The sequence below is a fragment of the Takifugu rubripes genome, chromosome 13, assembly GCF_901000725.2.
Source record: "Takifugu rubripes chromosome 13, fTakRub1.2, whole genome shotgun sequence".
Classification (NCBI taxonomy): Eukaryota; Metazoa; Chordata; class Actinopteri; order Tetraodontiformes; family Tetraodontidae; genus Takifugu; species Takifugu rubripes.
Window position 1 is genome coordinate 11,035,098 of NC_042297.1, and position 25,183 is coordinate 11,060,280.

The 25,183-nt window shown below is 48.3% G+C and overlaps 3 protein-coding genes across 3 annotated transcripts; all 3 read left to right on the forward strand.

The window, feature by feature from the left end:
- Positions 1-1,649: 1,649 nt before the first annotated feature.
- On the forward strand, positions 1,650-6,879 carry LOC115252053 (golgin subfamily B member 1-like). The gene is made up of 11 exons (XM_029846361.1): positions 1,650-1,705; positions 1,978-2,130; positions 2,230-2,409; positions 2,490-2,612; positions 2,872-2,985; positions 3,318-3,621; positions 3,967-4,082; positions 4,165-4,281; positions 4,359-4,450; positions 4,555-4,705; positions 6,775-6,879. The coding sequence occupies exons 2-11, from the start codon at positions 2,017-2,019 to the stop codon at positions 6,778-6,780; spliced, it is 1,317 nt and encodes a 438-aa protein (XP_029702221.1). The 5' UTR covers positions 1,650-1,705; positions 1,978-2,016; the 3' UTR covers positions 6,781-6,879.
- Positions 6,880-6,890: 11 nt separating this feature from the next.
- On the forward strand, positions 6,891-20,274 carry LOC115251991 (centromere protein F-like; the record flags this gene model as incomplete). Its single annotated transcript, XM_029846081.1, has 13 exons — positions 6,891-6,925; positions 7,623-7,746; positions 8,707-8,840; positions 8,990-9,037; positions 9,311-9,420; positions 10,021-10,189; positions 10,265-10,369; positions 10,458-11,272; positions 11,437-11,575; positions 11,702-11,768; positions 12,226-13,547; positions 13,625-17,329; positions 17,362-20,274. Coding segments are annotated over exons 2-13 (9,582 nt in total), but the record flags the coding sequence as incomplete, so codon positions are not given.
- On the forward strand, positions 20,275-24,838 carry LOC115251992 (golgin subfamily B member 1-like). The gene is made up of 9 exons (XM_029846082.1): positions 20,275-21,655; positions 22,213-22,323; positions 22,397-22,543; positions 22,771-22,890; positions 23,021-23,118; positions 23,209-23,301; positions 23,563-23,665; positions 23,741-23,933; positions 24,337-24,838. Exons 1-8 carry the CDS (start codon positions 20,282-20,284, stop codon positions 23,897-23,899), a joined length of 2,205 nt encoding a protein of 734 aa, XP_029701942.1. The 5' UTR covers positions 20,275-20,281; the 3' UTR covers positions 23,900-23,933; positions 24,337-24,838.
- Positions 24,839-25,183: the final 345 nt, after the last annotated feature.

The following is a 25,183-nucleotide window of genomic DNA, read 5'->3' on the forward strand; positions in this document are numbered from 1 at the left end:
TCTTTGAGAACACTAAAAAACTTCATTTTCTGTAACAGGTGTTTCATGTCCACAATAAATTCAAAATGCAGAATTATGTGTGATGAGTGGATTGGCAATTGTTTCTGATGACCCCTGTGGAGGCATGGAGTGTCCAGGAGACATAGCTGTGGAGTTTTAGGAGGGTTCCGTTAGGAGAGTAGAGTAGAGCTAGAGATGTAAGAGATACGATGTTGGGGTACTCTTCTGGAGTAAAGAGGAAGGAGAGGATCAGGAGTCCACCAGAGGGACAGCGCATGTTAGATGTTCGGAGGTACAGCCACAGAGACCAGACAGAGATGGTTTGGACTCATCCAGGGAAGGGCCAGTGAATAGGTTGGTAGAGGGATGATGAGGTTGGAACAGCCAGGCAGATCCCTAGAGGAACACCTAAGACTGGATATACGGAGAGGACATGAAGTTAGTTGGTTGATGCCTGATAGGTTGAAGCTCAACCAGGGTGGGCAGGACTATCTTCAGGCCTCAGGTGTGTTGAAGAGTGTTTAATCTAACAAGGCCAACCCTCCTCAGGGTCCAGGCTCGTCTCCGGCTGCCGCCCCTGGAGAGACAGCAGTGGAGGAAATGGCTGAACGGCTCACCCACAACTGAGCGCCTGGTCGCTCAGCTGAAGGAGATGATCCGGGAGAAGGATGCAGCGCTTTGCTCCAAAGATGACCAGCTGAAGGTGAGGTGACATGATGGATGAGGATCCAACAGTATTAATTTAGCCTAACCCCTTCCTTGAAATGAACCATCACGTGGTTAGTAAGTGCTTTGAAAAACTTCCTCTTGCTGATGACCAAACAGTTGTGCTTACATGACACTGTTCTAAAATACTTAAATACAATTGTGTCGGAGCTACTCCCGCTGACCACCCAGGACAGACAGGAGTTAACTATTAAACTGTCAAGTCAAAGTCTAAAACACAGCCATAAAGACAGGAATGTGGGGGTGCCACAATTTCTTGTGCGCTTCAGAAGCTGTTGAAGCAAATATTGACGTTGTCACGCTAGCACATGCCATATGTTGGGTTGACTATTACTAGTTAACAAGGTCTTCAGAAGTTAGCGTGGTAACGGAAATATCTGTAATTAACTCCTCAGTTCAGACATGTTGGTGTTCCAGACTAAGGCTGCAGCCGTAGGGCCTCAGCTCCGTCTCTGAAATTACCTTTTCCATAAATATGCAAATTGGCAGCCCGCCTCAGAAGCGGAAGGTTCGATTACAGCCGTAAAATCTGTCACAGCTGACAGTTCTCATCAGTTGTGCTCTACATTTTACAGGAGCCTCAAATTCTTCCTGTACTCAAACATTTCACCTGAGAACGAGCGTGATTTTGTGTCCCTGCAGGCAGAGAAGGAAGCATCCGAGGCCAAACTGTCAAAACTGCGGCTTCAGAATAAAGGCCAAGGTAACGTCCCTCACCATTCAGCTGGAGGAGCTGAGGAGACAGCAGGGAGGTCCGGACACGCCCACACGCAAGCAAGAAGGTACACGTCACTTCGATGCGCTACTGACTATTTACTTTGGGGCACAAAAGCACCATAGTTATTAGATATATGCTACTTATAGGGGGTCATCTGAAGGAGCAGACCAGGCCAGTCGGGGTAAGATTGTCCCTGCTGAGAAGAAGGTTGAGGAACTGGAGCAGCAGCTAGCTCAGCGAGTGGAGGAACTGGACAACAAGGTGAATGTTGTGGCGATACCACAAAACAGGCTGCTTGAGAATGACCCGGACATTAATTGTTAGAGATTATCCCCAGAAAAGATGCATTCTATTCTATGGTCCTTTAGCAGAACACTTCAATATAACCGATGTTTCAAGCAGGGGTCTTTCTACCTTATATATCCAATAATGTGGCGTTCATTTCATCTTTAATGCAGGAGGCTTTAAAAAAAAACCAACTATTTTGCTCAGACACGTAGAATCTGTTTGTCTTTCTGACAATTTTACCACAGAGGAAGGAGGTAGAGTCACAGCGGCTGCGAGGCGAAGAAATGGATGCTATGCTGATAGAGAGAGACAGGAAGCTGACTGAAAAAGAGGCTTACATTGTCCACCTGCAAACAGCGCTGTCAGGAGATCAGAGCTTCACGCCTGCACCTGCACAGGTCTCAGTGTGGACTCAACACCTGCAGCATTACAGAGAAGATGATGTCAATCAAGAGTCAACATCTTTTGTTTTACTGAGTCCTTGTGCTTTCCCACAGACCTCAGAGGCCAGCGGGGCGGTGCAGGAGTTGCAGCTGCTGGTTCAGAGTCTGACCCGGAAGGTGGGGGAATCGGAGGAGCGTTACAGTCTGCTGCAGGAGCAGTCGGAGAGCCTGAAGGAGCTCCTGGTCACAGAGAAGGAGCAGTACACACGGAAGGAGATCATGTACAAAGAGAACGTGGGTTTAAGTGCTCAGTTGAGCCTTTTTGCTGTTGTCTGTTATTTTCCTGACCTGTGATCTTGTTCGGGTGTGTGTAGATCCAGACGTTCAAAGACATCATTATTCAGAAGGATAACCAGCTGATGGAGGTCAGCCAGATGCACGAACAAGAACTCTTCAAATTAGCTGCTAAGTCTGATGCCAGTGCAGATCTGGAGCAGGTAGTGACCTTTGCCTAATGATCCTGTTCTTCCCGAAAGAAATTTAAGAGATATAAATGAGAAAATCTAAAATACCGATTAGAAGAGTAAAGAAATTATGTTAGTACTTGTTTACACAATCTTCTTTAAACAGTGTGGCAGTAAAATGTTGTACAGTTGTATGAAGCACAAATATTGTCTGATTTAGAATTATAAACCATGCTTAGCTTGAATGTTCAAGTGTTGATTGTCTGTCATACCTTCATCACCTCCTCTTCAGCTTCTGAAGGCCCTGAAGCAGAAGCTCCACGAGAAGGAGGAGGTGCTGCTGGGAAAAACGCAAGTCATCAATGTTCTGCAGGGGGAGGTGGATGGCAGGGACCAGCAGATAAAGGTCAGCATTACTGAACACAAATGCCGCTTTCCTCGGGTTGGTGTGTTGTGATGGTCTCCAAAACCTGCAGGTATGTTATGGACTTTTAGAAGAGGATTTGGAATCACAGCTATTCATCCTAAGGGGAGCTGCTGTAATCCAAACGCTGTTCACTATACAAAATGGGCAGAAAGGAAACAGAAGTATTGAATGTGTTTTTACTGTCCTCTGCTGGTCCACAATGTTAGTTCTCAGTGATTGATGAGTCCATCAAACCAGTCCTTTCATCAGTTCAGGAATAAGGTGGTGTTCTCGCATTAAGCCTGAGTGGGTTTTGTCATGTCTCACCACAGGATCTAATGGAACGTCTGCGCCGGCTACAAGTGGAACGCGAGAGCCTGGAGGCCAAGATGGAGGCAGAGAAGCATGTGATGCGTGCGCAGCTACGCGACATGATGGAGAAGCAGCGTGCTGAGATTCAGCGTCTGAGCGAGCAGCATCAGGCCCAGCTGGCCCAGACGCAGCAGGAGCTCCTGGGGCAGATGGAGGAGCTGAGGAGGGCGACTGTGGCTGCACCGTCCACCAGCCGAGAGGCCTCGGGAAGCGAAAGGGCTCCCGTGGATGCAGCTTCTGTCCAGAGAATAGCTGAGCTGGAAGGTCAGTGTTTACCAGTCTCACTGTTCTCAAGGAACTTCAGATCTTCAGCTTTGCTTTTAACTTTCTTACCTTATGCGTGTGAAACATGGTGAATGGAGCTGCAGCCACACAACTGCGTCACACAACTGTTTAAAAACCTGTTGAAAGACATTGTTTGTTATCAGTGTTTTCCTCATTCCTTTGTGCTCACGAGGCTGACAGAAGGTCTGGATCTGCTGCAGTGTCCAGCGATGCTCCGCTCATGAGCAAAGCAACACCTGATGGCTGTACATGTTGCGCCCACTAATAAAAAATAAATAAATCTCACCATTGATTTCAGAATTTCTTCCCATTTTTTGTCCGTAGCACAAGCAAAGCAGAAAACAGAAGACGCCAGCAGGTCAGAGGCCAAATTCCTGAAAATGAAGGCCTGGTCGAAGTCCAGAATCAGACAGTTGGAGGAGGAGTTAAAGAAAATCCAGGTTGATTAATAACAGCCGTTATTAATTGTGTCAACGTAAAAGCATAAAACCATTCAGTCCTAACTCACCGTCACTTTCCCAGGCGGGCGATGCCCACCTGGACCTAATTTCTCTGCAGAGTCGTATCACAGCGCTGGAGGAGGAGAGAGAAAAAACCTTTGCAAACTGGAGCAATACGACGAGCTCCAAGCAAAGAACGGTAAATGACGACCCCGACTAGAACGCAGCACGTTTGCATTTCTCCCTTCATCTCGCCCTCCTGTGGTGTTCTGACAGAAATGCTGCAGGCTAAGTTGGCGGCATACGAGGAGCAGCAGCGGACACTTCAGGCAGACCTGGAGCAGTTCACCAAGAGGGCTGCATCTCAGGTCCGGGCCCTCAGGTTTCAGTCCACAAAACAAGTCGGACGCACTGTAAATGCATGAATGGACTCATCTTAGTGCGTAACTCGGGTTCTCCTGTCTGCTGACAGGCCAGCGAGTCGGGCAGTGCCGACGACGCTCAGAGTCAGGTGTTGGAGTGGCAGGAGATGGTCGCCGAGGCCGCCACCGCCAGAGAGCGAGCCAAGGAGGAGAAGGCCGCCATGGCCTTGCGCATCAGCCACATGGAGGAGGAGAGAGAGGGTAAGACTGCTGCTGGGCGGAGTCATAGCATCAACAGAGGCGGAGTCTATAGATGAAAGGGAAAACCACACGGACCGGGTGTGTCCTACTGTCGCCTGATGCTCAACTAACACTGCTTAAAATACACAAATCTGTTATTTAATGTTGTTTATTGAATTCCTATATCTTTAAACACATCCGGAATCCTACTACAGATGTTTTAAAAGTATTGTAAACAGGAAGCGCAACTACCACAAGTAGCCGTAACTGCTGGTAGAGCAGCTGCAACACTCACTACCACCAGCCTTTAGCGTCAGCGTGCACGAGTGTATGGTGACTGACTGTCAGCTGCTGTCTGACTGAACGTTACTGTCTGTCTCTTCATTTTTTCCCCTCACCATTAACGGGGAGCGTTTGCTCCACGTTGCCTCCCATCTCACGGACCTTCGCCCTCCCCTCACTCCGCCCCCTCCAGCCCCTGCTCCAGGGATGGGAGCAGCCAATCAGAACAGTTTCCCATCAGTTTTGTGCACGCAGGCTCCTCCGTCCCTGCGTTGCAGCCTGATTAGGCTGTACTTCCTGCAGCTCCCTGCTGGTTTAACTGGGTGAGCTGCCGGCAGTACAGCAGCCGGCTGCACGTGTAGAATCTTTTGGTTTTCTCCTCCATCTCCTGAGTTCCTTGTAAGCTTGTCTTCCAAATCATTCTGTCCTTCTGTCTGTTCCCCCCTGTCGTCCCCCCATCCTTCTGTTATCAATCTTTTTAATTTATCATTGTCAACATAGTCGTTTCTGATTTGTGGTTGGAGGGTTTGTGTTGCACTAACCGTAGCGACTGTAATGTTTTTCATAAAAGAATAATTCTCCTCAAAGTCATTTAAAATGAGGCTAACACCTTCAGACTGTGCTGTCGCAGACTGGATTGAGCATAAGTAGTTGGCTCTCTGGATATCTGCTTAATTTATTAGAACAATCTGCAAATCTGATGTTTGAAAATTTCAATTAATTACTAACTTAACACGTTAAATAAGGAAAATCAAACACGCATTTCAGCTACATGGCTAAACAGACAATCAGAGTAAAAATGCTGCTTCAGCCTGAACGCTGCAGTCTTGAGGTGAGCAGCACATCTGCATCTCAGAGATGAGCAGTAACACGTTTAATCACTGAAGCTGCTGTTGTGGAACAGTCTGGAGGACTACCTGCGACCTGGCTTGTTTGCCTGACTCTTGCCTGTTGATATTTGGGATTTCTCCTGTGTCTAAACCTTTTGCGAGCTCTTCTGCTGCATGTTCTAATGTGTTCCTCACTGTTGCAGTTGTGTTGGCACAGAAATGGAGGCAGTTTCAGTTTTGTTTCCAGTTGATTAGAATCGCAGCACAAGATTCAAGCTGCCTCTGCTGCTGCTGCTGGCCCACTGAGCTCACTCTGAACACAGCTTCATCTTCTTAACTCCTCCTCTTCCTCTGCTCCACCTTTGCTTTGAGCTGCCGCTCCAGCTTTAAATCAGCTTGTTGTCACAAAACAGATGGGAACATCCTATATTTTTCCATTTGGTGTCACCTGCTTGCATCTTTCCTGCTAAGTGAAAGAAAAGCCTGATCCACTGAGGGAAGCCCCTCAGATCTTGTCCCGTGCTCCCCTCTGCTGCAGAACAAACGAATCTTTAAATTCGAGGTTCTTCTACGCCCCCACAGGCACTTTTATTTGCTTTTGCCAGTGTTTGAATGCTTTTCTTTACCCTGCAGTTCAGCTGTGCATGGCTCTGAACACAGTGTCGCTCCTGACGTGCTCCTCTGCTGTCTTCTGCAGACATAAAAGTGCAAACATGTCCAGATTTCACAGAATTCTTCAGTCTCCACCTTTCTCCATCATCGCTCTATTCTGGATGAGACATTTCCTGTGTTGCAGCGTGTGTGTATAGTGTGTAAAGTGCCTCACCTCCCTCTTCATCATGCCATGTCCCACCCCTCTGCGCCCGCTCAGTCCCGTCTCCTTTCACTCCGCCTTCACTCTGTCCTGCTGGTCCCTGCGTTCCATTCATCGATACATCTCTCAATCAAACCTACATCCCCCTTTTCCCTGTGGCACAAAACTGATTGAGGATGACTGGTTCTTTCCTGGCTGCTCCGATTCAGCACTGGAAACTCGACAGCAGGAGTTGGAGGAGGAGCTTGCTCAAGCGAGGGGGCTCGGCCAGCCAGGGCCAAGAAGCCGGCAGCTCCGTCCCAACGAAGCCTACAGGTGGGTGGTCCCCAGTACAGGCACGTACATGTGGTCTACCTGTAGATGGTAAAGCTCATGAAGTATTGTGGATCTGCCTTAAATGTCGGCCATCATTTCAGTGACCTTCAGAACAATTAGTAAATAGATTTGTAGATTTTTCTTTTTAAGCCATTTTCTTTGTAATGGGTTGTTTTTGTTGCCATTGTTGAATATCAGCTCTTTTGTTAGACATCTGTTGTAAATTATGAGGCACGAAGCACAATAAGGCAGTCTGTAACTAAACCTCCCATTACAGGAGAGGGACACCAAGTCATACAATAAAACAATGGAAGAGACAAAATTTCAAAGTGCCAATTAGAGGACGTCAGGAAATATCAATGACATAATAAAAACTTGGTGTTGGCTATAATTCTCTTGTTTATATGCTATAACTGATAGGACTAGTTCTCGACTGGGATCTTGTGAGATCATAATTGATGTGCCAATAGGTTGATGTTTCCTTGTGGCTCTTGCCAATGAGACAGATCCCCAAAACTGGAATTGAACTCAATAAGTTCTCCCTGTTCTACTGTTTCCTCTGTGGGGTTATCGGAGTAAGCAGAGTCCAGTCTCTCAGGATGCCTTTATCTCTTTAAAGCAATAGTTTTCTTTTCCGTGTTGAAAGCTTAAATTGAGCTTTTTGTCCACGCTAAACCTCCGTCTGTGTGACCTCCAGGAGGACTTTGAGTTTGACGGGCAGTCTCAGTTCCAGGACCCTCGGAGCACCTCTGAGAGCACCACCCCGATGGAGGGAGAGAACATGGGAGGTTGGTGGCCTGAGCACAGTACTCCTGACACAGGTGTGACACCCTCTAGACGGTTCAAGCCGGCATGCACGCTGTCATCTCCACATTCAGGAAATTTATTTTCCCCATAACAGACGTGTTAAGTTGTGGCTGTTGATCTGTTGTTGTAATGTTTAATCTAACCCGGCGTGTCCGTGTCACTTCTGAGTGGTCCGCGTTGGGCCTTTCTCCAACCTGGGAAATCAGCCAGGTTAACAATATTGCCTGCTAAAATAACTGAAGACCAGAGTTCCATCCTTCATTGACATGCTTTTCCACCAGTTTTCAGTATTTTCTTTGGACATGTGCATGCTGGTTGAAGCTGGCTAGTGTTTGTTGGGGTTATGCCTCAGAATATTTTTGTCATCATGTAAATGTGTGAGCAATCTGTGGTAAGTTCATTTATTTTATTTCCGCTCTTGGCATGCTCTATTCTTTCCTTTTCCTTTTATTGCGCCTTCTTTGTCTTCAGCCTTTGGTTGTAGCGAAACCCGAAAATACGCTAGATGATTGTCTTGACAAAGTAGTTCTGTAAAGCTTAATTCTTCAAAGCGAACCTGCCAGTGTGCTTTTTAAGAGTGGGTGTAGAGTCTTCACTTCCTTCATATTCACAGCCCTTCCACTGCTGCTAGTTAATGTTGAATACGTGAAAACGGTATTTAAATAGCTCCTTGTAGCTTCCTTCCACTGACTCTGTGCGGATGAATGTGCGCAGAACAGGAAATCCATAAAAGTCCCTTTGATTCTGATGGGGACTCCTGCTCTGCATCTTCTGCTTTCTTCTCAAACCTTTGCTGTTTATTCTGACAACTAATAGGAGATAGAATCGATTCCCACGTGGGCTTTTTACTGCAAAACATCTGTGCAGGAAATCCCCGTTAATAGTGACTGATTAGAAGTTTGATGTGTTCATAAAAGATCCTGAGAAAGTCGGAGCTGTCTCTCTAATGCCTCTTTGTCTCACGGGGAGCCCAGATGGTTTGAGGTCTGTTGTGGAGGAGCTGGAGCTCGAAAGGAATCAACTGCAGGAGCAGATTCTAAGCCTGGAGGAGCGCTGCCAAGACCTGGAGGACCGCTTGCAGCTTCAGGCTCGTGTTGAGACTTTACAGGTAACCTTCCAGGGCTTGTCCGGGGCAGCTTTCATGCAATCTTCCCCCTCAGTCTGGAAATATAACAAACTTACTGATGCGTATGATGAGCGACTTGCATGTTTCCCCTCCCGAGGAGAAGGATGTTGTAACAAAGCCTTCTAACACAGGTGACGTTTGATGTAGATGAAGATGAGCAGCCGTTTTGGGTCTCTCAGGTGTGTTGGGTCTGTGTGTGTGTTTGTGTGCGCTGGAGAGCACAGTCTCTGGCGGTGCCGGCTAACAGAGTGGTGTGCATGTTAATACTCACTGGTCGTGTAGACAAACGGTCCTTGTCAGGATGGTGACGGAGTTTCTGATGTTCTGACGGTGATTTCGACAACAGCACTGATAAATCCCATCTGTCTGTCTCTGTCTGTGGGCAGGTTGTCGTTGTCTTGTTGTTTAAGAGTCTAATCCCTGCACATTGGTCTGTTTCTCTGCAATGACAGAATGAGTTAGAGAAACTGCAGAGCCAACTTGCCAGCGTTCGACATCAGCAGAGCAGAGACGCAGAGAAACATCAGCTGCTGGTGACCAGCCTCAATGAGCAGCTCCAAGGGTACCTTCATCCCTCCGTCCTTTTCTATTGCTTCTCCCTTACGGGGGTCACAGTGGGGCTGGAGCCAATCCCAGATGCCTTTGGGCAAGAGGCCGTTATCCATCATTTCTCTCATCTCATACACCTGATGATTTATTTATGCTCCATCTAAAAAACACTTTTGAGCTTTTAATAGTCCTGTCAGGTTAGTTTTAGATAGTTTACTTAGTTTTTACTTCCTGATTTTTAAATTTGTAGCACATTTCCGAAGTGTATACTCAAATATATGATAAATTATAGATGGTGCTTGCTTCTCCCAATTTCCATTATTCATGTTTTTTTATTGTCTTTTTATCACTTGAGAATTTTGATCAAATTTTCATGTCAAGTAGCAGGAAAATGCTTTTAAACTCTGTCACGATCCCAGTCAGATGTCGCCCGATCCCTCGTGTTTATGCAATCCAACAGAAAAAGAACACAAATTACATTGTCATTAAACAACTGGAGGCATCTGCCTGTTCCTCCCACACACAGATGGTTGTTGCCTTTTAAAGTAACTGCCTTTCATTTCTCATTATGTAGAAGTCGTAATTAAACTCGCTGTTTAATTGGTTCCTTCAGGCTGAGTGACATGCAGGAGTCGCTGGAAAGTTCCCTCGTGGAGAAGGAAAACACGTTGGCCAAAACATCTGAGAAACTGGAGCTAGTCAGCAGCCTCCGAGAGTCTCTGAGCCTAAAAGAAACCCAGTTCAAAGAGGTGTCGGACAAGCTCCTTCAGACTGAGCAATCTGTAAGTGTGCTGTTTTTTTGTGAGTTCCATGTCAACATTTACTAATACTTTGTTGTTTTGTTTTTTTCTGTCCAGCTTGAGAACATCTCTCAGAAATGCAGCGGCTCAGAAAAACAATGTGGCGAGTTAAAATCAGAAGTAGCCGACCTCACGCAGAAGCTGAGTCTGCTGAAGGAGAAGGTGCGTTCCTGTCATCACAGGTCAAAACAAAACTTGCTGTCTCATCACAGTCAATTCACCAGCATTGTATTTCATCTTCCTTTCTCAGACACAGAAGCAGGAAGTCACCATAGACACACTGCAAACAGAAGTGGATCAGACAAACGAGGAGCTGGACAAACTAAACACTGCCTACTTGGAAGAGCGAGCCCAGCTCATTCATGACCTTCAAAGCTGTGAGAGGGAGATAGACAGTCTTAAAGATGTCCTGCTGGAAAAGGACAAAGAGATATCTGTTCTTTCTGGGAACATCTCAGAATATACAGAGCAGCTCATCGCACTAAAACAAGACCTTAAAATGAAAGAGGACAACCTGATTCAAGTAGAAAATGCTCTGAGTAAGGCTGAACGGGAGGTCAGTATCCTGAGGGAGTCGCAGAACTCGGACCAGCGGACCCTGGAAAGCAAGATCACTGAGTTGATGGAGAACCTGAAGGACACTGAGATGGAGCTGCTGAAGGCCAGAGACCTCAGAGACTCAAAAACAGCTGAAGTTGAAACATTGGTGAAGCAAGCTGACGACGACAAGAAGGCTATCCAGGAGCTTCGGGGGGAGATTCAGAAACAGCTGCAGAGTCATTGTCATCATCTCTCTGAATGTGAAATGCACATCGCGTCCCTGAAGGAACAGCTGATGTCATCTGCCCAGAAGCTCCAGGAGGCTTTAGAGCTCCAGCAGCAGTTCAGTAATAAAGAACAGTCATTTGAGAAAGAGCTCAAATCTTCTAAAGATGAGCAAAACAGACTTTGTTCCCAGGTGGAAAAATACAGAAATGAAATGCATGTGGTGTCCCAGCAGTTAGAGGAGCAAACACGCACTGAAGACATCATTAGAGGGGAAATGAAAGAGAAAAGCAAATCATAGCATCACTGGAAATCCAGTTGAAAGAAGCTGGGGCCCAGGTGGAGGAGGAGAGGCAGAGATTCGAGGATGCATTAAAAACAAGGGATTCAGAAAGGGAGAAGATGAGCAGCGACCTTCAAAGCAAATCTGAAAACATTTCCAACCTCCAAAACCTTTTAAACAGCTTGAAAAACGAGAAAAAGCAGCTGCAAGAAAACCTGGAGGCTCTGACTGGGGAGTTTGAGATGCAGAAACAGAATGTCCATCAGCTGAAGGAGCAGGTCACATCTGCCCTTGACTCTAATGCTTCCTATCAGAATCAGGTACAGCAGCTTTCAGCAGAGGCAGCAAGACTCCAACAGGAGTTAAGTGATAGTCAAATCACAATTTCAGAACTTAGATGTGAAAAAGAATCTTTGCGAGACGAAGTTTCTGTGTTGGAAAGACAGGTTTCACAAAACAGCACCGTCATCGAAGCGCTGCAGAAGGACAAAGAGGAGCTGACTCTTCAGAATAGTGAGCTGAGCAGAGTCATGGAGCAAAGCTCGCACTCCAGTTCGGAAATCCTGCTGGAAAAAACAAATGAATGCAATCGGCTGCAGCGCTCCCTCAGGGAGGAGGGGGAGAAGGTGGCACAGCTACAGGGGCGCGTGCAGAGCTGACTTCCAAGGTGGATCAGCTGCAGAGTGACGTGGCGGGAAAAGACGGGACTCTCGGAAACCTCCAAATGACAATGGAAGCCCAGCAGAAACGGCTAATGCAGCTTCAGGAAGAGGAAAGCAGCCTGAAGAGTCAGCTCAGGGAGAAGGAGGAAGTTTGGAAAGAGAACCAGTGTTTGAAGAGTGAAGCTAGTAATCACAAAATCACTGTTTGCAGTCTGCAAGCAGAAGCCGAGTCGCTTCGAGAGCAACACTCACAGGTGTGCCAGCAGATAAAAAACGGAGAAGAGACGTTAAGAAATGTCAAACACCAGTGCCAAAAAACAAAGAGGAGCTGAATGTCACAAACGAGACCATCAAGAGTTTGACTGAACAGATCGGCGTCCTGGAGGGAAATGCCAGAGAGCTGGAATCTGATGCTGAGCTGAGACGGGGGGAGGTGGTGAAACTGCAGAGCCACATTCAGGCAGCGACGGAGGAAAACCACCAGCTCCGCGCTGCCTGTGAATCGAAAGAAAAGGAGCTTGCTCATCATTCACAGGTTCTCTTGGACCTTAATGGACAGCTGGAGAAAGCTCTTGAGCAGAACAGCAGCTTCAGTGCTACAGTGAACATCCTGACAGAAAATAATCAGAGATTACAGGAGGAGTTGGCACAGAAGGAGAAGGCGGTTTCTGAGCTGAATGCTGACAAAAGCTCACTTCAAGAACTTCTTTCTGGGCTTGAAAAGAAGATCTCAGAGGACAGGCAAGCAATTGATAGGTTGTTGAAGGAAAAGGAGGAGCTTGCAACCGCAGCAGACGGATTCAAAAAGGTTCTTCAGGAGAGTGAACAGTCGAACTCTGCGGGTTTGTTACAGAAAACAAACGAATGTGAAGCTCTCTCAAAAGTCTTGAAGGAAAAAGAAGGATGGCTCCAGAATCTGAGGGAAGAAGCCGATGGCTTGAAAAAACAGGTCGCTGAACTCACAGAGATGTTTACTCAGAAGGAACAAACAGCGTTGGAGCAGCGGTCTCAGCTGGAAGATAAGCAAAATGAGCTTTTGCAACTTCATGATGCCATCCGGGTGCTTCAGGAACAGGAGTCTGTCCTCAGGTCAGGGATTATGGAGAAAGATGCTCTGATTCAGCAGGGAGCAGAGGAGCGGCAGGTTTATCAGAGGGAAATTAGCCGAGAGAAAAGTGTCGTGTCTCAGCTGCAGGCTGAGTTGGAGACTGTGAGGGGAGACTGTGCTGAGGCAAAACTGCAGCTACAACAAAGAGAGGAAGAGTTTCAGATGAGCAGAGACGAACTGAATAAACAAACCCAGTCTGTGGTTTTGCTCAGCAGTCAGCTGGGCGAGGCCAACGAAAGAGCACGAGAGATGGAGGTCAGAGTTCAGAAACTGGCAGATGAACACCGTCTGCTAACACGAGAGCTGGAGCAGAGGAACGCAGAGGCGACGGATTTAACTGATGACGCTCAGGCTCTGAAGGAGCAGAGTGCAGCATTCAAATCGGAGCTACAGAAAACTGTGACAGCGCTGGCCAGGTCACAGGAGGAAGTGACACGCCTGAAAACGGAATGTTCGGGCCTGGAGAGGCTGCAGGGGATCCTGCAAGAGAAAGATGAAGCCCTGCGACAAAAGGATACTTTGGTCCAGCAGCTTAATGACTCCATGGCTGAGCTGGACAAGATGCTGAAGCAGAAGACTGATGACGCTGTTGGTCAAAGTGCAAAAATATCGACCTCGAGGATTCTGTCTGCAGGCTCAGAGATCAAGTAGACAGTTCGGGTTTAGAAGTGTCCACTCTGCAACACAGTCTGAAGCAGAAAGAAGAGTTGAGCCTCGAATGGCAAAGTCAGTCTGCTGCTGCCGATCAAACACTCGGGACAAATCTACAGGCCAAGGAGGTCGAGTGCAGCAGCCTGAAAGAAAAAGTTTTCCACCTGGAAGAGTCCGTCGAAAAGCTCAATAACACCCTCCAAGCCCAGACATCGGAAGTGGAAGATCTAAAACGGGTTCTGGGGCAGAAGGATGTGGCCCTCTCGGACCAATTTAAATGCCTTCAGGACGTTCAGAGAAGAGCAGATGAGGCGTTGCTCTTCAAAACTCAGTTCACGGAAAGCGCAGAGTTGGTGTCGCAGCTGCAGAGTCAACTTCACTCGCTTTCCACAGACTCTGAACACCTTAAGAAGTCTGCAGAAGAAACACAAAGTGCCTTCAACAACCTAAGAGAGAAATACGCAGCCAACTTAGAGGAGCTGCAAGATGCTAGACGACAGCTATCCCAAAGGATGGATGAGGTGTCCGGCCTCCAGAAGCTGCTGGATGACTCAGCTAGGCAACGCGAAAGGGCAAGCAGCACCACAGAAACACTGAGGAGTGAGCTCTCTGCAGTCTGTCAGAAACTGGAGGAAGCAGAAGACCTGAACGCAAAGCTTTCAAAGGAAAAGGATGAAGCTTTGGTCTCTCACCAAGCAAATGTCTCCCTGCTGACTGTTGAAATAGAAAAGCTCAAATCCCAGTATCTTCAGGTTGCTACACAGTTGAATGTTCTGACAGAGAACCTGGAGCAGAGAGAAATGGCTCTTCATGCTATCAATAGTCAGTACAGCTTGCAGAACAAAAACACATCTCAGCTGGTTTCAGAGATGCAGAAGCTTGAGGAAGTAAATCAGAGGTTAAAAGAGGAGATCGCTTTATCCAAAGAAGAGAACCGGAAGCTTCTAACTGCCGTCAGCTGTGAAAATGCACATTTGAAAGAGGAATTTAGCAAATCCCTGGCAGAGAAGAAAGAGCTGGAGAATAGATGCCATCAAATGCGGCTTCAAATGGAGGAAGAGTGCAGCAGCTTGAAAGAAATGATGGAGAGAGTGACGTCAGAGAGAGATGGCATCCAAACCAAGGTTAGTGTCCAAGATCAAGAGCTTTGTCAGTTAAAAGAAAATCTTCAAAAGGTAGAGCAAGTTCTGCAGGACTCTGAGAGAGAGTGGCTGTTTGTTCTGGACAGAGAGAAACAGGAAAAGAATCTACTTGTAGAACAATTGAAAAGTGTTGAAAATGAAATGAAATCCAAAGACATTAAAGTTGATGCTTTGAAGCAAGACTTGGATGGTTTGCAGGAGAAACTGGCTCTGGCGTCTTCGGCGATCAGGCAGGGTTCAGATCAGCTGAGTGCCAAAGAGCTGGAGGCCTCGGTGTCCAGGGTTCAGCTAGAGAAGGTGTTGGCGTCCGTGCAGGAGAAGGAGTTTGAAAACAGTCGTTTAAAAGAGGCTCTAAATGCTGCACAACACCAGTTACACACTCTTCTACAGAAGAGAGGTTTTTCCATTTGTGCACCAGGTGAGAGGTCACCTGCTTTAAGTGACGAACAGGTGTCTCTACAGAACATGATTACACGGTTAGAAGCAAGCCATCAGGGTGAAGTCGATACTCTGAATAGTGACTTAAATCAAACTGTTGCGCACTTAAAAAGAACAGAACAAATGCTCCACGAAGGAGAGCGATGTAGCGATGAGAAAGATCACCAGACTGCTCTTCTGCAAACAAAGGTTGAACAGCTCCAAAGTCAGCTCAGTGCCGAGGTAGAGAGGGCAAAGGATGCTGCTGTCACACTCTCGTGTTTAAACTCTGAACTGCGAGAAAAAGGCGACCAAATCGGTCGTATGAACATTCAGATCAGCCAGCAGCTGCTGCTTCTGGCTGATCTGAGCCAGCAGCTGCTGGACAAGGACGCCTCCATCGCTCAGGTTATGGAATCCGCAGCAAACGAAAGAATAAAAACCCGAGAAGAAAACAGCGCTGTGGTTGGGCAGCTGCAAAGCTTGGAGCAGGAGCACGCAACGTCTGCAAAGAGGTTCGAGGAGATTTCGCAGCAGTTGCACGAGCAGCTTTCACGTCTTCAGGCTGAACTCGAGGCGGCAACGTCTCAAAAATCTGACTTGATTCAGGAAAAAGACGCACTGACAAGTCAACTGGTCACGGCGACTAAAGAAAAAGACGCGACCAAGAGGAAGCTTCAGGCCGCTCTCCTGGTCAGGAAGGAGCTGCTGAGAAAAGTCGAACAATACGAGGCCCAAACGGAGGAGAATGCCGAGGTTTTACGTCTGCAGGAGCAGCTGAAGGAAGCAGCAGATCAAGCTCGAGCCGCTGCTGAGCGCCACGAACAGCACATTTCTGATCTCAGAAAAGGAAATCTAGAGACCGAGGGACAGATAACAGAACAGAAAGCACAAAGCGAACGGCTCCAGTCAGAAAAACAATTATTGGAATCCACCTTAAATGAGAAAGAACAGCGTTTATCACAGACTTTGCAAACACTGACGGAGAAAAGCTTCCTGCTGGAGCAGCTGCAGGCCGGCGCCGCTGAGAAAGACGCAGCTGCCGAACAGGAAAGGAAAGACTGGATGCAGAAATTAGAGCAGCTTCAAAAAGAAATCCAGAACGCGTCCTCCACCGCTTCTGCTGCGGTGGAGGAGGCGGAAAAAGAGCTCGCTCAGGTGACGCATGAAAAGACAAAGCTGGAGAAAAAGGTTCATGCTGCTCTGTTAGCGCGCAAAGAGACCACGAAGAAAGCTCACGAACGTGAGAAGAAACTGACGCAGGAGTTGACGGAGCTGAAAGAAGAATACCAGGCCCTCCTAGAACAGCAGCGTCAGCAGACAAATGACCTGAATGCTCTTCAGTTCAACTTTGAGAAGAAGGTTAAGGAAGTGGAGGAACTCAATAAAACATCTTTATCCGATCAGGATGAGCTGGCTTCGTTGAAACAACTCATGCAGGAGAGAGATAAAAGTCTTCAAGACTTAAAGAAAACTATGGGTGAGAGAGAGATTCAGTCTCAGTCGCTGCCAAATTTGCAAATGGAACTCGAAAACTTGAAGTCTCAAATTGGAAAGATGTACGAGGAGCTGGCGAGTAAAGATGAAGCTCTGACAGTCGGAGAACAAGGAGCCGAAGCGTTGAAATCAAAACTTCTCACTGCAGAGAAGCACTTGGAGGAAGCTCAGGCTGAAATTAAGGAGAAAACGGATCAGGCGGAGGAACGTCGGGACGCGCTCAAAGCCTTCGAGCTGAGGGTGCAGCAGGAGAAACACGTTTTAATAAGTGAAAAAGACGCTTTGGAGTCTCGGCTGAACCTCCTCGAGTCTGCGCTGCAGCACCATACGGAGACAGCTGCAGCGCTGGAGGAGGCCCGACTGCAGTGTGCTGAAAAACAAAGAAGTTTGGATGTGTTGAAACGGGAACAAGCTGAGGCCACGGCATTAATCAGTGAGCTGAAGGATGAAATAAGCTCAGCGAACAAGAAACTGGCAGAGTTTGCCAAAGACAAGACGTGTGCGGTTTGTAAAACTCGGCGAGATGACCAGGACGGGCCGTGTTTCTCCTGCCAGCGACACGAAAACTTACAGATCAAACTCAAGGAAAGAGAAGAAGCCTTTTTGTCGAAGGCCCAACTTTAGAGAAGGAGGAGCTCATCGCTGCGCTGGAGCTGCAGCTCCAGCAGCAGATCGGAGCGCACGAAGCGTCGATGGAGCGGGTGAAAACCGAGGCTGCGGAGCTCCAGAGATCACAGCACAACGGCACAGTAAACGATCAAGACAATCAAAGCAAAATTGCCGCTTTAACTAGGAAGCTCCAAGCAGCGTTACTTTCCAGAAAAGAACTAATAAAAGAGAATTCGGCACTGAAGCAGGATATAAAAAGGCAGGCAGATAAAGAGCGAGCCAAAGAACTGGAGTTCTCATCTCTAGAAGCTGCTCTGGAGGAGATAAAACGGCAAAATATGGAGCTGGAAAGCTCTGCGTCTTCTGCGAGCAGAGACAAGGACAGGCTCAGAGGTGAGGTCGATCAGCTTCTCAGTGATAATCACAGTCTGTCGGCAGCCTGTGACAGCTTAAAACTCACCATAGAGAACATCACCCAGCAAAAAGAAGCCTTTTCCTGTCAGCTTGAATCTCTCAAAGACTCCCAGACTGACGAGCTGTCAAAGTGGAAATCAAAACACGCTGAACTGAAACAGGAGTACGAGTCCCTTCTTCAGTCCTATGAAAACATCAGCAGCGAAATGGAAAAGATGAGGCAAGTTTTGGAGGCTACCAAGAGAGACCGACAGGAAGCCATCAAGAAGGCCCATCATCTAGAGGCTGAGAGGGACGTGCTGGAGAAGCAGGTGGCGAAACTGGAGGAAGAACAGGAAGGAATCAAAGAGAAGATGCGCAAGTTTTCAAAGGAAAAGCTGTGTAAGGTCGAAGAGTTGGAGGAGGAGAACCGGAATACTAGAAGAGAGCTGACGGAGCTGACAGAAAACCACAGAACTGAGGTGTCTGAGCTGACCGACAGAAACCGGCAGCTCGAGGCAGAGATCTGCAAACTCAAAGCGTCTTCAGAGGAACTTGATGAGAAACTCTCCGAGTTACATTCCGAAAACAAGGAAATGGCAGCAAAGCTTGAAGAAGCTACCTACACTTTGGAGAAAGCCAGCACGGAATCAAAAACATACACGAGCAGCGTGCAGCTCAAACTGGACGAGGCACTCGGCCTGAGTAATTCACTGACGGCACAGATGGAGACCCAGACATCAGAACTTGGTGCGCAGATGGAAGTCAACAACTCGCTACAGAAAGAGAAGCAAAGCCTTTGCCAGCAACTTGAGAAGATGCAAAATGATCACGAATTGCAGCTGGGAAAGAAGGACGTCGTCATCCAAGAGCTCAGAGACGTCATCAGCGGGCACAGCCAAGAGACCGTCAGCCTGAATGAGAAGGTGAGAATCTTGGAGGACGACAAGTCTCTCCTGCAGGAGGAGCTGGAAAATGTCCAGGAGATTTCAGACAAAGTCAAAAATGAAAACGAATATTTGGAAACCGTCGCCCTTAGAAACTCTGAGAAGATCGATGAGCTAACAGAGTCCATCGCTCTTCTGCAAGCTCAAAAGATGGAGTTGAGCTCTCAACTGGCAGCAACTAAAGACATGAACAACCAAGTTCGCCAAGAGAAAGAAGAAGAGCAGCTCAGGTTAGTGCGAGAGTTCGAGGGGAAGCTCAAGACGGTCCAGAGAGGCAACGACGGTTCCAAAAACGTGAACAAAGAGTTGCAAGAGCTACTCAAGGAAAAGCATCAGGAGATCAATCAGCTGCAGCAGAACTGCATCAGATACCAGGAAGTGATTTTAGAACTGGAGAGCTCTTCAAAGAGCTCTCAGGCAGTTGCAGAAGAGCTGAAAAGGGAACTGAAGAAGAGCTCAGAAGAACTGTCGGCTTTACAGCAGAAATGTGGCCGAGCTGAAGCTGAGCTGTCTGTGCAGAGGGATCTCCTCCAACAGGCCAAAGAAAAACTCCTCAGTGTCGAGTCCGAAAGGGACCAGATGGCTTCACACGTCTCCCAATCAAGCAGGAGGCCTGACAACCAGGTCCTGCAGGAGACCCAGCCGGTGCAGAAGACAGACTCTCACGTTCACAAAGAGTTTGTGTTCCAGCAGCAGATCGAGGAGCTGATCCTCTCTAAGGATGGAGAAAGTAAAAAAGTTGATGAGCTGAAGCGTCAGTTGGACTCTAAGGATGGAGAAATGAATGCTCTAAAACGAGCCATGAAGACGAATGAAGCCAAGCTGTCTGCTTTGTCCTCCAGCCCCGGAGGAGCAGAGGCCTCCAGCCTCTGGAACCACCTTTACCAAAAGGCTTTGAACGAGAAGGACAACCAGCTCCTCGAACAGGGTTTTGTGATCAAACGGTTCCTCGAAGACATGAGAGTGAAAGACAAGGAGATGAACGACCTGCGAGTGACTCATTTAAAACTAGAGAGGACCATCAACGAGTACTCCGTCGCTGCTGCGGCACAACAGAGGCAGCTGTTCGTCCTGAGCGCCGACAACGCCGAACTGTCTGAGAGCGCCGAGCTCATGGCCGCGCAGGTCAAGGACCTCAGCGATCATGTTGAGAGACTCGAAGAAGATAAAAACGTTCAAAACCGGCAGCTGTCTGACGGAGAAGATGCGGTTTCTCGAATGCAGCTGAAGCTGCAGCACACGGAGAAGATAAATGCGGACGCCGAAGCTCAGCTGCTCCTGTTACGATCTCAGAACGACAGGCTGCAAGCTGACTCGGAGAGACTAGAGGGGATCACGGTGCACCTGAAGACGCTCCTCCAGAGCAAGGACGCTGAAATCGCCTCCTTACTGTCCTGCAGAGATGGACAGATGTCAGGATACATCCAACAGCTCCAGGCTAATCATCGCTCCCAGGCAGCAGCGTATGAGGACAGGCTAGCGTCACTGGGCCACCGGAGGGAAGCGGCTGTGAAGGAGCTGAGGAGGCTGGAAGCCAAGCTCAGACATTTACAAGTTCAGGTGGACCGCTCGTCCCAGGAAAGAGAGCACGGCGGTCAAGATGGAGTCGTTCAAGGAGTCAGTGGCATCTTTACAGAGCGAACGGGAGCGACTGATTTCACAACAAAGAACTCTCGCAACCACGGGGGGAAAGGACGGCGCCGCGAGTGGGGAGCGCCTGGTCTCCAAAGGCATGAAGCAGGAAATCCGGAAGCTGTTGAACCAAATGGATGATCTCAATTCTGAGAACGCAATGCTCAGGGCACAGCTGGCTCGCTACAGAGAAGATCTGAATCAAGTTCTGTCCCTGAAGGACAACCAGCTGAAGGTGCTGCTCCAAAAGCAGCAGGACGTGATCCGGAACCTGGAACACCAGAAAGCTGCTGCTGAGAAACGGCACAGAGAGACTCGGCTGGAGATCCAACGCAGAGACGAGGAGAGCGGCGCCCTGGCAGCTGAAATTTCCCAGCTCAAAGACCGCGTGGCGACACAGGAAGCGGAGATTCTAACTCTAAGAAATCAGAGAAGCGCAACAAACGAAGGCAGAGTCATCGCTGATCTGCAAGACGCCGTGGCAGTGAAAGCAGCCGAGTGCAGCCACCTGCAGCAGAACCTTCTCTCACAGAGAACCCTGACGGACGGGCTTCAGGAGCAGATCCAGCTGCTGGAGAAAGAGAAAAAGCAAATGTCGGCTGAAGCCAAGGACAAAGGCAAGAGTCAGATAGACGCATTTGGGCGCGAAGTGGAGGGGATGAGACGTGAGCGGGAGACGGCCGAACAAAGGGCGGCGGAACTGGCAAAAGATCAGCTCCAGCTCCAGCAGAAGCTGTCGGAATCTGACACCCGGAGCAGGAACACGAGGCTCCAAAACGAGTCCCTGTGCAAAGCGATGGCGGCTCTGCAGGACGACCGAGATCAGCTCATTGAGGACTTCAAGACGCTGAGGAACAGATACGACGAAGAGCTCCGAGAAACTCGAGCCGCGTTGAACAAGGTTGAGCGTAGCCTGCAGGACGCCTCCTCTGACCTCGCCATGCTGGCCAAGCAGAGGGACGTGCTGCTCCTCAAAATAAACGCCCTAGAAAGCAAAGACTCCCACGCCGAGCTGAACAAGTTACTGGATCAACTGTCCAAGGCCTTGTCAGAGAAAGAAAGAGATCTGACCCAGGCCGTCCTGGAGAACTCCGCCCACAGCAGGCAGCTGGCAGCCTTCTCCAGGTCCATGGGCAGCCTCCAGGACGAGCGCGACAGGCTAATGGAGGAGTTGAGCAAGGCTAAAAGAGCTGTCGACACCAGGCAGGGCTCAAACGTTGAGACCTCCACCGGTGTGAAACGGTGCGAAGGAATCGGTGTCAATGGCGTCCAGAGCGAGGGTAAGTGGAGCCAGCCGGCGATTGGAGTGTTGTTTGGCTGCTTGTTCTGCATCTCTGCTCCAGTTCTGCTCAGGCATGCGGGGCCACTTTCTTTGTTTGACATTGCTTTGATTGCATGGGATCGTGCAGTTTTGGGCTCCTTGAGATGATGTTCGCCAACTTGTTGCTGCCCAAAAATGAAGCCAAAATAGCTTTGCAGTTAAAATGACTTATTTGTTGCATTATTGTGAGGGTGATATGAACACGGTGGGTTTGTACTGGTCAGAGCTGCTAGCATGGAGCTAATGAAGGAGGGTTAATAGCTGTACTGCAGCCAGCCACCAGGGGCCAATTATGAGGTTTTGGCTTCAGTTTTGGCTCGTGTCCTATCGACTGTTAGAGGCCTACACGGGTCCCAAACCAGCTCCGCTTTAGCAGCGCTAACTTGTTGAACTGCAGTGCAAAGTGACTCAGGATCTGTTGCTCCAGGTGGTATAAATAGAGACCCGATCGGGTCAAGCTGGACTGGTGAAGACCTCTAATGGGAATGCTACCGGTGTCATGTTGTTTCTGGTTAAGTCCTTTTTCTGGAAAGCTGTTGTAAAAACCAGTTAGTGACGTTTCTCGTCTTCATTTTCAGAAGACGAGGCTACACACGAAATCGGTCCAGACGCTACAGAAGAGCCAAAGTCTGGGAGCGTCCGACAGAGACGTTTCAGACGTGGAGGTGAAGGACACTGGGACGGCCCAGGTCAGCTGGAAACCTGCAACACGTGGTGCAAGAAAAGCACATTTCTGATGCACTTGTTTTCGTCACATGACAGGAACAGCTGGTTGCAGGAGGTGGGAGTGGGTCCGAGGAGCTGGTGGGTCGGCTGCAGGCAGAGAGGGTCCAGCTCCACTCCAACCTGCAGCGCTGCATGTATGAGATCCAGCAGCGGGACCAGTACTTCCAGCAGCTCAACCAGAAGGTAAGAAAGCAGCTGAACCAGGATCAGCCCCAAAAACACGTTCAGCTTCAGTCCAAACACAAGAAGAGATTAGATTTCCTGTTGGAGAGAAATCATTTATCCTGCCAGAGTCAAAGTCTTGGCTGTAAGACAGATTTCCTTCAGAGGTTTAACACCTTTTTAATCAGGTTAAAGTAAGTCTTGGGTCGGTCTGCATGTCGAGTGTGTAAATAGAATGTGTTTCACAGCTGCAGCAGGCGGCAGAGGAGAAAGCCGCGGTTACATCTCAGCTGAGGGTGGTTTCTCAGACTCTGAGGGACACACAGACCCGCCAGTGGCTGGAAGGTCAGGTCCAAGGTCACAGCCAGGTAGATCACCCCCCCTCCCCAATCGGGATTCTTATAAACCTTCTGCTGGTCCTCTCTTTGCTGCTGGTCTAAAGTGGAGAATGATGCCTTGTTTAAGGTGTAACTGGAGTTTCTGTCTTGTTGCCACCAGGGGGCAGCATATGCTGAGGTGGCACCTGGAGCCCCCCAGGAGAGAAGCAACACCCCCGTGGGTGAGGAAAGAGCAGAAGCCAATCAGCTCAGAGAGAGGTGAAGAAAGGTCTAATTAATAAGTTAATTTACCGTCTGATCTTATGGTGATAGTAATGTGTGTGTGTGTGTGTGTCTGTGTGTTTTCAGGCTGCTGGAGGTTGAGCAGAGTCTGGCTGATGAGCGTGTCAGGAGAGAGTCGGCAGAAGAAGCTCTGCGTCTGTCTGAGGATCGAGTGAAAAGGTGATTAATTGGCCGTTAATGAGGTCATGCTGACCAATCAGAACCCAAGAAAGTTCTGATTCCGATTACCATCAAACCACCTGCACAGTTGGTACCAGCGGGTAAATAATAGTAATGGTCTTAGTGGAAGTTTCACCTCCTGTGTCGCCTTTCGCCATAGCAACAGCAACTGTAATATATTTAAGCTGGTCTTTGCTCATTCGTTGTCGGGGAGGATTTGTAGTAGCTGTAGTTTTATAGGTCAAATGTGTTTGGTTTCAGTTTGTCCAGAGACGCCCAGAGAGATGTCAGCATCGACATGGACACGGAGGAGGAGTGGGGGGCTGCCAGCCTGGACCCCAGCCAGCCGCTGATGGCCCAGAAGGTACTGCGTCCGTCTGTCCATCCGTCCCTCCATCACCGTAAGCATCACCTGACTCTTTCCTGTTTCTGTCCGCAGGTGACAGGCGGAGTGTTGGCGTGCAGGCGGTGGCTCAGAGGGCGGAGCTTGTATTTCTCCAGGCTGCTGACGAGCCGCGCCCGTTCTCGATATTTCTTCCTGTTCTATCTGTTCTTCTTACACGTGCTGGTCTTCATGTGCCTCTCCAGCGCCCTCTAGCGGACGCCCATCGCTGCATGTTCTGATAAACACGGTAGGTGTTCCCGTCAACAGTGCCGGAAACAGAAACGTCGTCATGATTTCACTCCACACCTCTGAACTCTGCTCCAGCAACGGAAGAGAAGAACCCAAAAAGCTAAAGTTTCCAGAATTTCCAGAACTTTCCTTCTGGATCTATATTCAGACCTGGACCTCTAGACTGATCCAATCAAGTCATTTTTACAGTTTTGACCCTAATCCTGGTTTATCTCGGGTTATTGTTTCATCTGTATTGGATTATGTGGTTTAAGCCGTCAGGATTTTTGGGAAAAGAAATAAAAGTTTAGCTGTTCAGTGACACGTTTCACCTGTGGACCCAAACATCCCAGAGGGTCTTTAGAGTCCATTTTCACAAGCTCAAATTAATTATTTCCGCGCTTCGTTTCTTGGTACCGAAGAGAGAAGCCATATGCCGTCTGTGGGACGACTGCTGGGAAGATCAGGGGCAGGGACGCACTTCCTGTTCCTGTTCCTGTCGCTGCGCCACCGTCATTCACACCACTGACATTCAAACCTATGCACTGGAACCCCCAACACGTCTTCTCTGACAGAAGCTCCGCCCCTTTACTGGAACGCCAAAGGGTGTGTGTGTTTGTGTGAGTGTGTGTGTGTGTGTGTGTGTGTGTGTTGAAACTGGAGGATCTAATCAAACACTGTAATAACGGGTGTCAGGTATTGATTATATTTATAATGTAAATATACGTTTGTGCATTAAAGAGCAACAGATGCGAGAAGGTTTCAGGAAAAAGGACGAGTGTAAAGTATGAAAATGTTTGCAGATTAAGGTGTTACTGATTGAGAAGAGATTCTATTTATGACAGGAAGCTGCTGACCCATCTTTTCTTTACTGGTGCAATAATCTGTCAGATTTTCACACACGAATAAAGATGTTCGACCGTTTGCCCGACTGCTTTGGATCAAATCTTTGGAGGTTTTTATTTCCAAACGTCAGGTTGGAACATTGAAAGATGTTTGAGTTTAAGTTTAAAATGGAAGATGAGGATTTGGACTGCCTCTAACACCTGAAGTGTTTGTACACAGCGCCTGCTGTAAGTCCAACACAGAATACACACACACATCCTTGTACTTCTATCTTTGTGAGGACTTTCAGAGAGCTCATCCATCCTCCAGCCCCTGACTCTCCCAAGTATCCTCCGAGCCTAACCTTCAAACCAAGTCATAACCTAAAACACACCTTTGAAGTGAGAAGACCAGACAAAATGTCCTCACATTACTAGTAGAATA